Raw genomic sequence first — 15,394 nt, forward strand, 5'->3', positions numbered from 1 at the left:
GGGCACCCTTTGGGAGGATTAAAAATAGTGGAAAATTGGTTTTCAAGAAAATAAGCTTCCTGCCCTCCTACTTTGTATTTTTGTCAGTACACATTTGAATTACCAACATCTGAGAACACACAATCAGAAGTAAACGTTCCATTTTCTCATGTATCGGTTATTTTGTGTATATAAATTTATATCTCTATCAACACTCATGTGTATGTTTTTAGTACCAATAAGCTTTTTAAATGACCTAAGGAAATATATCAGATGCCTTAGCAGGTTTATTAATTTTGATATTAGCTTAAAGTTAAATGAAGATTCACTTTTGGATTAATTTTCTGCTTCCTCCTCTTGAAACTTAAACTATCTCTCTCTATCCCTTTAACCAACATTAGATCTATTACCTGCATGCTTTATATAGAGCCCACGAAAAAAAATAAAAACATATTCTTGGCGAAACTATTTCCCATTATCATCTTAAATGCACCTCTGATTCAAATCTGGGTAATTCTTTTGTAGAAAAGTTACTTAAATAATTGTGTTTTATTAATTTATAGTATGAACTGGTCAGTTTTTAAATTATAATTTTCATTTTTAGTTTTTAAAATAAGCCAACAATATTTGCTTTCTTTAGGGTATTGAAAACATAAAAAACGAAATTGAAGATTCAACTGAACCTTTAATAGATCCTGTGTATGGACATGGCAGGTAATTAAAATCTATTATCTTCTATATGGATTTTAAGTTTTAAGAACTTGACTTAGAATAAAATAGTATGGAATCAGATAATGTTTCTTGTCAGTGTTCACAGTATGAAGTCTATGAATTTGAGAAGTGTTGTGCTTTATGTATTGTTTGCCTTATGTATGAACTCTTAATTTCCACTTCAGATTTATATATGCCTTGCATTTATTGTAGCAAATATTTTGTTTTAAGATGGTTCCAGGGTATTGTAACAATTTCTGCTTGATATTTGTAAAACTTTTTAGTAGATGAAATTTATTTTGATGTAGAAATAAGTCTATCCTTACCTATTTATAAATGCTTTCCTGCGTGGGACAAAAACCAAATTTTTTTTGTATTTTTTTCTGAGACTACTGTCCCTCTCAAGTTTTTTTTTATAGTTATTTCCATTAAAATCGATAAAATAGTGATTAACTCATGCTAAAAAATAAGTACTTCTCTTTAGGACTTCTCTTTAGGACTTTGTGCCTCAGAGATTAAAATTCACATATGCTCCATCAAACACAAAATAATAAGTATGTGTTTTTAAAGATGATTATAAATACTAAGTAAATTATCATTAAGTAAATTATCATAAACCTATCATTTATTTTTTTCATCCATTTTAATATGGTGTGTTGCATAAAGTTGTTAAATTTATATGAACATGTAGAAAAACAGATACCATTGTGGTGATTCATTTGGTGACATAGTTAGCAAGGCTGTTCAGTTGAGTGTATAAAATGAAAAACGTAAAATTTTTGCTTTGCTTCTTAAACAACAAAATTTAATGTGAAAAGTCATTACTTTATGCCTTACCACAGGGATCATTTTATTTCAAAGTAGTTTATTCATATTTTAATTACTTTTTAATTTTTATTAATAGCCAAAGTTTAATTAACCTCCTACTGACGGGACATGCTGTTTCTAACGTATGCGATGGTGATAGAGAATGCTCAGGAATGAGTAAGTATAATCTTTGTGCGTTTATCTGTCCTTAATATTTCACTGGAATACAGTTGATTGTTATTCATCTACTTAATGGCTCTGCATCACTTAGAAGTTAAGTGCTTTATAATAAAAGTTTTTACAGTTTTCAAGGTGCTATAACCTGAAGAGCATCCTCTTTGGAGGCAAACTTGGGCTCAAATCCCAAATTACTTTCCAAGCCTTTAGTTTTCTCTAGTATAAAATTGGGATTGTAGGGCTATCTTCTTTAGCGAAAGTAAAATATAGATCTCTTGATATATGTGTGTAAACGTAATACATATTTATGCAGTGGTACGAATAAGTCTGTAACACATTTTGCTTAAAATTTAGGAGAATTATAAATATATTTTTAGAGATGGTTGTAAATATTAAGTAAATTATCAGCATGAGTATCATTTATTTTTTCATCCATTTAAATACAGTATCTTGGATAAAGTTGTTAAATTTATATGAATATATACAACAACAGATACCATTTTGGTGATTCATTTAGTGACATAGTTAGCAAGGTTGTTGTTCAGTTGAGTGTATGAAATGAAAAACGTATTGTGATTTGAAATACTTGCTTTGAGACTCTAGTGGCTTTTCCTGTACTGTTTAATGTGCAGAATTTTTTTTAAGATGCCTTTAATGTGCAGAATTTCCTTTACTACTACCTCCATTTCTGGTCTCAATTATTTCTTTCCTATAGCTTCCTATGTTACTGGGGACATTGAAATGAAACACCTTTGGCGAATCCGTCCAGTTAAGGAGAACTGATATATAGCTCTGAATAAAATGCCCTTCAGCTTATTGAGGCAGTCTAAATTCGTGTATTTACTCCTTCAACTTATACTGAGTAACTACTGTGTACCTCCTATTGAAGTAGGTAATATAGGACAGGAAGTTCCATTGTCCCTATAATTCACAGAGAAATTTATTTCTTCTATAATTATATAAAACTCACCAAATGACAGAAGCAAATATTGTGATGGTGAAAATAATAGTTACTGATTTTTGTTTCCATTTAAATGAGTAAGAATTCATCATATATATGAATTTTTCTCGTATTTTAGAAATAGGTGTACTTAACTAGCACAAACATTAAAGGATATAACATTAAGGAAAAGATCAGTAATAGTTATATAATTTTAGAATTAAAAAGCACCTCAGCGTGATCCAACGTTTCATTTTACTGTTGAAGGAATTTAAGAACTACCCTCCCTGCCTACATTAGATGATATATGGAAATTATTCACTTCATGATGAAGTTAGAACGAAAACCTAGTTTTGCTAATTTTGGGTAAAGATCAAATTTCAAACAGTAAAATTCACAGACAATAAACCTACCCAAGTTATCTTTCTCAATTTTTTATAATTCAGTCCATCCTCTTCTTGAACCCTCATTCTCATTGATAGTTGAAAGTATATAGCTAAAGGTTAATATGCAGGTTTCTCCCCCGACTCACTCACAATACCTTCTGCACACCTCTTTCTCCTTCCTGATGGTTTCTGGGCCCTGAAGTGTCTTATATCATTTAAGGTGACTAGGGAAGGCATGTCTGGTTCCTGCTGAACTTTGGCTGAAGTATCTCATCCCACTCGGCCTCTGTCCTTGCTACTCCTGTGTGCTGTGGCTCGTAACTTTCCACCTGGACTTTTGTGCATTGCTCTGACTTTTGGACTAATTATCACGGTCCTTCTTTCTACACATTCTGCAGGTGCTCCCAGACCTCTCTTACTCCCAGAACCAGAATATTCTTTGTCTCCCTAGGGTTTTCCTCACCCAGCCTCCCATAGGCTTTTTTCTTACTGTGTACTACCTTTACAGAGTATTAGTCAATTATACAAGTTTTGGTTCTTGATATGTACAAATTCATCCTTTTCTGTTTCTTCAAATACTAGCTTTCAGAGCTTTTGTCGTGCTGTGGATTTATTTTAAGAATAGTTTGAATATCAAAACTAAGCAATGACTTTGAAAGAATTATAAAACAAAGTAGGTGGTATATTTCTTGCATTTTTCCTCAGTCATTAGGAATGTTGACTTGAAGTTGAATCTGTTTTCAGTCACAAACTTAAAATAAAAATTCATACATTCATTCAGGATGTTTTATTGGATGTTTTTCTGCTCTGCCAGTATGGGAGGAGGTTGTACTCTATGTAATATAGAAGAAAAATTTAATTAAAGAGTTGGTAATTTTAAAATCCTAAGGAAAGGCACTTTACTTCTCATGGTTTCCATTTCCATATTTGTAAAATGTGGAGGTAATACCTTCCTCAAAGAGGTGTTGTAAAGATTAAGATCAAGTTTCTAAAATGCCTCAACTTGCCGTAAGAACTCAGGTTTCCCTCAAAGCTACACACCTAGTTTGGGGAAATAAGGACATGCACACAAATAACTGTAATGCAAGGTAAAATGAAGTATGTTGAACTAAAGTATTACAGAAGTTCAGAGGAAGGAGGAAACTTTCCCTACTATGTTTATGTTGGGCTTACGGGAGAGGCTTTTAGTGGGACTTAACATTTTAATGAGACCAGATGGAACGAGAGTGTACTTTGGGGGGAAAACACAGATTGTGTTTAGGGGCAAGGACGCAAATCAGTCTGATTGGAATAGTGGCTCTTAATCCTGGCTACATATTATCACTTGGAGAGCTTAAATGTACATCAGTACTCAGGCCCTATCTGAGAATAAATAAATGAATAAATTAGAATCTTTAGGTAGTGGGGCCTGGGCATCGTAATTTTAAAATTACCCCTATGTAGATGATTCTAATGTTCAGCCAGGTTAGAGTAGCAATGAATGAGCATTGGCTCTGTGAAGGAGACTAGTAAGAGGGACAATCATAAATGTAGGGTTATTTATGTAAATGTAGGCCTAGGAACCAGAGGATCTTAAATACTAAGAAATTTAAGCTTTAGTTGGCAAACATTAGGGAGAGTCATTGAAGACGTTTGAACAGCAATCACATAACACTTATAGAATGAGAACGTGAATCTGTCAGTCTGTAGACTATTTGAATGGGATGGCGTGTCCAAAGCACATGGTCTAGACAGGTGACAGGTAGTGAGATGAAAATAGGCGTGGCAAGGGAAGAAAAAAGAGATCGACTAGTAGTTATGTACTTTGTGCTGAGCAGTATGTTTTGGATATGTATCTTAACCTCAAGATGTGGTTATAAAAACTGGGGCTCAAATAATTGAGTAACTTGCCCAGCGTGGAACAGCCAAGGCGTAACTGCTTTTGACCACACCCGAGACCTGTGCTCATTGCAGATAGCACGTTCACGTGCTGGACCACTGCCTGTGTGTAGGAGAGGACGGGAGAGTGGGTCTGGTACAGAAAACCAGTAGGTTTTCAGATAAAGCTCATCGAATAAAGGAATGCTCAAAAGAAGCATGGCAAGTTGGCTTAAAGTACTGTGTGTTTTGGCAGTAGAAAAAAACAATCTTTGTCCTCAAGTGTTTCATTTTCTTTAAAGAGCAAGTACAACTACTGATGATTAAGAATGCTCATTATGCAGCAGTGGCAAACACTTATTTAACACTATGCCAAGCACCATTCTTAGTACTTAATGACTATAGATACATTTTTTTTCCATTTACTCACTGCATTCTTATAACTAGTCTATGAACATCATAGAACACAGGCACAGAGTGGTTAAGTATCTCGCTTCATTTCATGCAACTTAGTGAAGAGCAGAGCTGAGGTTTGAACCGCAGTAGCCTGACTCCATACAACCAGCATATTAACCATTATAATATACTGCCGCTTATGCTACACTTAGCAGAGTCTTGAGCACGGTAATCATAAATATGTGAGATGATTTGGAAGAGTTTATCTCATTAAATTTCACAGTAGCCCTAAGAGGTAATTTACCTTGTTTGTAGAAAGAAACAGAGGGAGAATTTAATGCAAAGACTCTTGTCTATGTCGCAGTTAGTGAATGAGCCATGCTACCTATGTCTTTGAAGGAGCATGAGAGCTAACAATAGGCTATGAATTTAGCAATTAGCAAGGTCTTTGCTTTCAGAGAGTCACTGAGATGGAAGCCAGATCATAGGGACTAGATATTTTAGCATGGTAAGCAAGGAAGTTTGCTGGTGAAAGGGTGGAAAGATAAGAGTCCGTTGTCTGGTCATAACAAGGCCAAGAGATGGTACACATCGTTTTTGTTTTAAGGGGTAGAAGTCACCTAAATTGTCAGCCAAGGGAAGGAAACCTCTTTTAATAAAAGAGATACTAAATGGCCTCAAGGCTCATTAATCTTGAAAAGATGCACAGTTCTTCTAAAACAGGCAGGAAGAATCTGGCGAGAAAAGAAAAAGGCATTTCGAGGTGTGAAAAATTTTAATTGGGAGAACTGAGATTTTGAAGTTTGCCGAAAAGGTGGACAGAGGTAAACTTAGAGGCATATAAAAAGGAGAGAAAGTGTTTGAATCAACTGCTTTAAGAAGCAATATAAAAAGGGATTATGAGAGAAAGTTTTAAATGTATAATAAATAGTAGAGTTGAGATGAGTTTACATAAGATTTCGGGTGGAACCAACCAGTAAAGCGGTGGTAGGGTTTTTTTCTAGCACTAATCATGAATCTGGCAGTGGGAGAGAAAAATGGATACTATGTGTTATATCCAGGAGAAAAGGCCAAAAAGGATCAAATACATGGGGCAGTATTCTCACCTTTATATATGAATGATATCAATGCTTCATCCGTCATATGTAATATTTTTTCCCAGTCTGTCATTTACCTGGAGTTCGTTTATAATGAACATTTAAATTTTTTCCATTTGGGGCTATTAGACAATTCTGCAGTAAACATTTTTGGATCTGTCTTTCTGTGCATATTTAAGTAATCCTATAGGATAAATTCCTAAAAGTGTGTATCTTTTTAAAATTTAGGCATGTGTTAATTTTTTTAACCCATAGCTTTATTGAGATATAATTCACATCTCATACAAGTCTTCCATTTAAAACGTACAAATCAGTGGCGGTCAATGTGTTCTTAGATTGTGCAGATGTCACTGCATCAATTTTAGAATTTTTTATCACCCCAAAAAGAGCCCTTGTACCCATGAACAGTCACTCCTCATAATTTCCCCCCCTCAGCCCCTAGTTATTAATCTATTAATCTATTTTCTGTCTATAAATTTGCCTATTCTGGACATTGCTTATAAATCATATAATGCGTGGTCTTCTGTGACTGGCTGCTTTCACGTGACATAATAATGTGTTCAGGGTTTATCCATGTTTTAGCCTATACCAGCACTCCACTCCTTTTTATTGATGAGTAATACTCCATTATGTGGTTTATACCACGTTTTATTCATTCATCAGTTGATGGCCATTTGACGTCTTTCCATTTGGCCACCCTGAATAACGTGGTTAGGAACATTTCTGTACAAATTTTTAAAAGGATATTTGTGTCCATTTTTCTTTGGTCCCTACCTAGGAGGGAAAATCCTGAGTCAGATGATAACTCTGTGTTCAGTCTTTTGAGGAATACCTGTTAGACTTTGATAGATAATGCCAAGTTTCCTTCTACAATTTACTTTACCAGTTGGAAAAGTACAAACTTATGTATGAAAGTTGCTATTTTTCTCCATCTTTAATATTTTGCCAGTTTGTTGACAAGTGAGAGCCTATTTTAATTCACATATCTCTGATTCCTGGTGACTTTGTGCTTGATTATTTTTTTGTGTGTTTGTCTATTTTTGGTATTTCTTTTTCTGGAAATTGCCTCTTTCGTTTTGGCATTTTCGGCCAGGGGTTATTTTATTCACAATATTAGGAGCTCTTAGTTCTTGTGTATAAATTCTCTGTCCTTATGTTTGAAATCTGTGTTGCAAATATTTTCCCTCATTCTATCCTGTCTTTGTTAACTTTGCTAATGGTATCTTTTAATATTTAGCTCTTTATTACTTTTTCCCAAAGAATTACCTAATATCCTAACTCCAGTCAGTTCTCCACAAATATGAAACATCTACTTTATCAAATAAATTTTCCCATTATGTATGAGTCATTCTTGGACTCTTCTATGCCACTAATCTATTTGTGAGTTCTTATGCCAAATCAAAACTATTACATACTTTTTTATTTTTATTTTGTTTAATTTATATGGGTGACAATTGTTAATGAAATTGCGTAATTTCAGGTGTAAACTGTTTCATACTTTTATAACATACTTTAATATTTATTAGCACGTTTCCTAAACTTTAGTTTTTCAAAATCATCATAGTCATTGCTACATTATTTATTCCAATTGAACTGTTTTTCAGCTTCAGTTATAATAAATCTGTTAGGATTTTGATTGAAGTTACATTAAATTTATAGATTATTTTAAAGAAGTGACATCTCTACCATATTAAGGCTTTCCACCTAGATTTTTTTTATGTCTTTTAATGAAATTATATATTGCTGATCATACAGACTATATAGTTCCTAAAACCATGTGCTTTATTCTACCTTAACTGTTAGAACTATCTTTTGCTTCTGCCATAGACTAGAAATAAAACTACAGTAGAACTAATTACCTGATTTCCTTCTTGCCCACCTCCTCAGTCCCTTACAGTGGCTACCATCATATTTTTAAAACTAAATCAGATCATGATACTCTCTTATTTAAAACCTTCAATGGCTGGCTCCTTTCTGCACTTCAAATAAACTCAAAACTCCTTACCTGGCTCTCAAATCATTTTGTGGTCTGGCCTGTCTACCTTCCAGCTGTCTTCATTTTGTACATCTGTATGAATTTTGAGCTGAGGTTTTCTTTGATTTTTTTCTGTAGATGAGTTTTCCCATGGTCTCTTTTCTATTTTAAAGGAATCCCCAAGTATTTGTATACTCTATTTTTTGTATGCATTGCACATGCATTGTTTTGTGTGTTTATTCAATGAATATTTTTATTTTTCCTTTTTTTTTTTTGTGATTGAAATAGTCAGCTCTAGCAAACCCGAAACCCAGAAAAGTATTTGGTTTATCAGAATTTATGTGAGAAAAGATCAGAAATGCTTATTTTCTCCAAATTTTATTACTTGTAAAAATGCATTTAATTAGCTAGAACTAAGTTGCCAAGTAAAATGCATGGGACTTCCAGTTAAATTTGAATTTCAGATAAACAGTGAATAATTTTTAGTATAAGTATATTCCATACAGTATTAGAAATATACTTAAATACTAAAAAAATTTTTTATCTGAAATGTGAATTTACTGGCTAAATTCTGCTTTTACTTGCTAAATCTGGTAACGCTAACTGAACCCTAAGTGGGTTTAAAAAGCTCCTCACTTTCAGAAATACATTTCACAAAGATCATGGCTCAAATTGCTTGTACCTTTACCTGTAGTGAGATAACCAAGCCTTTCTTGGTATTTCATTGCTTTTTATTTTAACTGTTCTTACAGTATGATTTTTAAAAGTCTTTTTTTTTTTCATATTTTTGTTCTACAGTTTCTTAACGTTACTTCAGGACCCTACATGATTTCATCCCAGCTAATTTTTGCAGCCACCACGAACCTGTGCTTGAACAAATTATGCTTCTTGCTTCCATTTCTTTGTTCATCCTACTCCTTGTGGGAAAGACCTATATACCTCTCATCTGTCTGTGCAGTCATTCAATGCCCACATCATGTGTTGTCCCTTCCAAGGAGAACTTCCTGATTCTTACAGCTAAAAGGGATCTTTTTTACCTCTGAGCATGGGTTCTATGTTGTAACCTACCAGTTTTATTTCGGGGGTGGGGGGCATTTTTTGTTAATTATACAAGGAACCTTTAACATGAGATCTACCATCTCACTGAAATTTTTAAGTTAAGATACCATATAACTATACATAAATCGTACAGCAAATCTGTAGATTTTATCAGTCTTGCCTAACTAGAACTTTGTATCTGTTGGATAACAACTCTCCATTTCCTCGTCTTCCCAGCTCCTTGCAACCAGCAGTCCACTCTGCTTCTATGAGTTGGACTATTTTAGATCCCTTGTATAAGTGGAATCATGGAATATTTCTCCTTCTGTGACCGCCTTATTTCACTTACTGTGTTTCCCCGAAAATAAGACCTAATCAGACAATCAGCTCTAATGCGACTTTTGGAGCAAAATTAATATAAGACCCCGTCTTGTATTGTATTATATTATATTACATTATATTATATTACATTATACCTAGTATTATATATTATATTATATTTATGATATTTATTATATTATGCCTGGTCTTATAGTAAAATAAGACTGGCCTTATATTAATTTTTGCTCCAAAGGATGCATTAGAGCTGATTGTCCGGTTAGGTCTTATTTTCGGGGAAACACGATAGCATAATGTGCTATTCATGTTGCCACATATGATAAGATTTCCTTCTTTTTTAAGCCAGAATTATATTCCATCATATGTGTGTACCACAATTTCTTTCTCCATCCATTCATTACTGGACATCTAGGTTGTTTCGACATCTTGGCTACTGTGAATAGTGCCACAGTGAGCGTGGGAGTGCACATAGCTCTTTGAGATCCTGATTTCTATTCTTTTGGATTAAATAATCAAGTGGAATTGCTGGATCATCTGGTCGTTCTATTTTTAATTTGTTGAGGACCCTTTATACTCCTTTTTAGCTGCACCATTTTACATTCCCACCAACAGTATACAATGGTTCCAATTTCTACACGTCTTCGTTATCACTTATGTTTTACTTTTTTTATACTGTCCACCCTAACAGGTGTGAGGTGATCTCTCATTGTGGTTTTGATTTGCATCTCTGATGATTAATGATGTTGAGTATTTTTTCATATACTGTTGCCCATTCCTATGTATTCTTTGGCGAAATGTGTATTTAACTTCTTTGCCCGGTTTTTAATTGGATTATTTGTTTATTTGCAAGTGTGTTATAGGATTTCCTTATTTACCTTGGATATTAACCACTTATCAGATACATGGTTTGCAAAGAGGGTCTTGTCTTCTTCGTCTTCATATTCTTACACTATGTTTAGCACTGTTCTTTTCAATACTTGACACTCAGGGTGTTTTTGTTAAGTAAATTTAATGCCGCTATCTGATTTCCAACTCAGCATCAACTTGGAAAGGCCCAAGCAGGACTTCTCTAGACACTGTGGTAGCAGTGAGAAGTGATGGTTGACAATGGCGAAGAGTATATAATAAAGCCAACTCAGGAATATAAAACTGCACAAACTAACTTACTGAAACAAAAGAGTTGATAGGGATCTAGCATGATTAATCTTAAATACTAGGCTAAGAAAATGAAGTTAGAAATTTCTAAAATATAATGATATAATTATTAGAATTGTCTGCTAATGTAAATAAACGTTTTTGAGACTTATTGAGAAAAGTCTTATATAAGTAAATTCTATAAGTTGTAATATGTGAGAATATTATATCCTCACTAATTACAACTTTGTACAATAATATTCTTAGTGATGTATTTTTAGCTATCAAAAAAAGTTAAAAATTTAGTGTACATTCTGTTTAAGGAAATAGGAGCAAGACATTTTAAAAGTATTACCCTCCAAACTACATGCTTAAACATGGGATTACTGACCTAATATGAATAATTCATTACCTAAGAATTATAAACAGCTTGTTGACTGTATTTAGTAACACTTTTTAAAAATTCATTTTATTAAATTTATTGGGATGACAATGGTTTGTAAAATTATGTAGGTTTCTATCATATATTGTATAATACATCATCTATATACTCTATCACATTGTGAGTAACATGATATTTTTATAAATATACTGTTCTAGACATTTGTTTAAAATTCCAAGGAAAAACATGATGTAGTATCTAATCGTAACACTAGGTGGTGGTGACTGCTTTTAGAAGTTAAAGTGCGAATGTTTCTAATGTGTATTCTTCTTTGAACATTTAGTGCTGCTTAGATTTCAAAAGAAAAGGAGAGGAAATTTGTAAGGCTATAGAGTTCCATTTCTACCTCTTTGGCTGCTCACCTCCATTCCCCTTTTCTCCTTTGAATGCTTAAAATCCAATGATTCTCAAATCTGTTTTTCTCATGCTCTTTACACTCTTAAAAATTACTGTGCATCATAAAAAGCTTTCACTTATGTGAGTTATAAGCAAATAATGATCAGTGTTTTTCTAGTTACAAATTAACACGGAGAAATTTAAAAAGATGTACTAATTCATTTTAAAACAATATGTACTAATTCATTTTAAAACAATATGTACTAATTCATTTTAAAACAATAATACACAATAATACATTTGTGTTAATATTTATATTAATAAATATTTTAAATAAAAATAACTATTTCCAAAAACAATTAGTAAGAAAACAGACTTTGTTTTGATTTTTTAAATCCCTTCACTATCTAGGTTATTTGTAGACAGTTGGATTTTCATATTTGTGTATAGATTCGATCTGTGGGAATATGATATATCATTTAGCCTCGGGAGAATATAAGAGTAAAAAGACTTTTCATGAAAGTCATTTTAATTTGTATAGTCTCTCGAAGGGCCTTGTGGGCCCCTCAGAATCCAAAACCACAATTTCAGAACTATTGCTGTATCTCCTTTGTGCTTATAAGAAGTTAGTGAAGAAATATAAACTATATGTATGTGTGGTATCTATTAATTTTGAATTCACAAATCCAAAAGGTTAAACTACCAGTTTCTGGCTTACACCATCTGGATGTTGTACTTACTGATACATAATAAAATATGTACAACTAATGACTAAGTGTTGATATTATTACATTAACAAAATAAGAAAACCATAATACCTCAAGAGAAAAAAAGGACAAAAGATGACCAGCCGGTAAAAAGGATGCAAAGTTATATATACATTATGTTTACAGTAGACGTAATTTATAACCAGAAAATATGCTTTTTAGAAATATGTGTGGACTCAAATTATTATTATAGTTCTATGTAATATACATTAGCTGACAGCTGTAGTCACTGAAGACTTGATTATCATCCCAATTAAAACTCTGTTGTGAAATAATCTCTTGTCTTTTCATTCTCTATGCTTTGTCTGTTCTTTGTAATCCACATGCATGACGGCAACTCATCTCTGCTGGTGACTCCCAGCATTCTGTATCCAACCCTGGCCTTTCTTCCCTGTGTTCCCGAGCCTTTCTCCCAGTGGTACATCCACTTCTAGGGAGAATCCTAAAGGTGCCTCAGGCCCAGCTTAGTGTAAAACCAAACTCATGTTCTCCCTTCATACCACTCCAGGACCTACTCCTCCTGAATTCTTTCTTTTTAAAACAACAATACACTCCATATTTGTTAATATAAATATTTTTAATAAAAAATAACTATTTTCCAAAACATAAAAAAAATTAGTAAGAAAAGTGACTTTGTTTTAATTTTTTTAATCCCTTTACTGTCTAAGTTAACTACCATTTATCAGATTCTCCAGGCTAGAAACCTTTACAGAAGCTTTGGCAATTGCTTCACCCCTTACATACGTTGATTTTTCTTTTTATATCTCAGCTGTTTCCTCTGCTTCAGTTTTCTTCCTACCTTCTTCTTGGTCTGGAAAATCTGGAAAATTTTTATGTAATCTTAAAGATTCATCTCAAATGTTAGCACTTCTATACACCTTCCCTAATGCGGTCATCAGATGCTCTTGTATCACTGTAAGATACTGTGTGTGTGTGTGTGTGTGTGTGTGTAAACAGAGAGAGCACACGTTTTTTCATCTGCCTACCTTGATAAACTATTATAAACATTTATACGATGATACCATGATCTGGTCATCTTTATTTCTCCAGTCTTAAGCACACTGCCTAGGTTTATTTGTAGGAGAGAGGGATGGTATCACTTGTCCATGTTTTAAGTATTGTGCAAGTAGGTTCCCTGCTACCGGATGATAAATTGTACAGATTTTGATTAGCATATCTATTTGCTTTTCTAAATCAAACTCGATTCAGGTTAGTCATTTCACATGGATATGATTATCTTTTTCTTTTATTTTACCAATAATTCCTTGGTTTCAGGGAGAAAAAAGATGCCTCCATCCAAAAAGTTAACAGTGATTATAAAGTTTCATAAATACACGTAATGTACATCTAACGGATCCCATTACCCACCACAAACCCGATGTGATGGTATTTTGTAATGACTACTACTGTAATGCCGACTTGATTTGAACTCTTAAATATGGGCTTCTGAGATGATGACTCTCTTTAAAAACAATAAAAATAAACATGGGCTAGGTTTTAAAGTTTGTAGGTAAAAGTAAAAGTTTTGGTGTAGAATATATATGTCTACATATGTATTTACATAGAAGTACTTTTTAGATTTCTGCACGCTAATGCAGTGCTAACTTTTTTTTGCAGAACTTCTGGGTATACATGAACAAGCAGCTGTAGGATTCTTAACGTTAATGGAAGCTTTAAGATACTGTAAGGTAAGTTAATTTTTAGGGTCCTTTGAATGGTTTTTATTCACACGTCCACTGCTGTGGATAGTGTTTTTCTCCTATGACCACATATTTTAACTTATTACTATTATATACTCTGTTCAGATCCTTCCTGTTCTTCCTTCCTTAGTAAGCCTTATTAAGCTGCCCTATCATGCTTAGTTGCCTATTTTTGACGTTTGTTCCTTTTTGAGGGTGGGGGGGCAGAACCCAGTATAAAATAATTTATAAAAATGGAGACATCTATTATTGAAAATATTTCTATTTTTTTGGTAAACTGTGGAAAAGAATGTACTGTTTCTTCCTTACCAACTAACAGTATGTGTCACTGAAACAACTGGTAACACTTTATCAGGCAAAGAAAAAGAATCTGCTAAATGCCTGAAATTCTAACTTGTCCATCTGAAAAATGATTTCACACTTACAAAAATTAAGCATTTTACAGCATTAAGCTCTTCAGTACATGGGCTAAGATTAAGAACTGCCATGAAACTTGCATTAATTGTATGTATTTCATTGTTTTCCTACACAATCTGAAATGACTATTGGATATTCCAAATACTTTCAAATGGCTTTTCAATCATCAATAATTTGCACTTAAGTTGTCCTCATTTTGGAGAAAGAAAGAAAGAAAGAAGACCTAATTTTCTCTTCCCTTTTAGAATGGTGGTTCCATGGCAGTGGTTCTGGGTGATGGTGATTATTTTTAGTAACAATAGCAGTATCTTGCCTCCTTCCTTCCTTCCATATTGTTATTTTTTAACCAGCATTCCTCTTTTATGACAACACTTGGATGAGTTGATATGGGTATGATAATCAAATAGGTTTCATCCTGCCCTTATTCATTAGTAGTGGTCATAATGTTAAATAGTAGCCCCACTTTTCTTTCAGTAACTTTAATTATACAATCCAAAGATATTCTGAGGCAGCCTGGCAACCAAAGAGTCAAGCTACATCCTCTTCTACACACACACACACACACACACACACACTCACACACTCTCATGTATCCTAAAAGTGTGTGTGCACACATGCAAAAAAGTGGTCACTATGTAGAGGTAATGGATACATTAATTTGCTTGATTGTGATGGTCTTTACACAGTGTACACGTGTATCAAAACATCAAATTGTACACCGTAAATATATACAATTTTTTATTTGTAAACGATATTTCAAGAAAGCTATTTTTTAAAAAATGTTCTGTGTATGTTGCAGGAAGATAGGGTATGGAGGTGATACATTAACACTCGAAACTTTTCCCGCGTGGCCACTAAGGCCCTAATTAGCGGGTGCTTCCTATCCTTTCAGAGTT

At 33.5% G+C, this 15,394-nt stretch overlaps 1 protein-coding gene across 3 annotated transcripts in view; it reads left to right on the forward strand.

The window, feature by feature from the left end:
• The window catches only part of LOC308503148 (ubiquitin carboxyl-terminal hydrolase MINDY-3-like), an 82,504-nt gene that overhangs the window by 18,988 nt on the left and 48,122 nt on the right, over positions 1–15,394 (forward strand). For all 3 annotated transcript variants that reach the window (XM_081062200.1, XM_081062201.1, XM_081062202.1), the window contains 3 exons: positions 620–693; positions 1,595–1,674; positions 13,999–14,069. In XM_081062200.1, coding sequence (XP_080918326.1) covers positions 620–693; positions 1,595–1,674; positions 13,999–14,069 — 225 coding nt within the window. The remainder of the gene's footprint in view (positions 1–619; positions 694–1,594; positions 1,675–13,998; positions 14,070–15,394) is intronic.

Source organism: Rhinolophus hipposideros, assembly GCF_964194185.1.
Source record: "Rhinolophus hipposideros genome assembly, chromosome: 1".
Lineage (NCBI taxonomy): Eukaryota > Metazoa > Chordata > Mammalia > Chiroptera > Rhinolophidae > Rhinolophus > Rhinolophus hipposideros.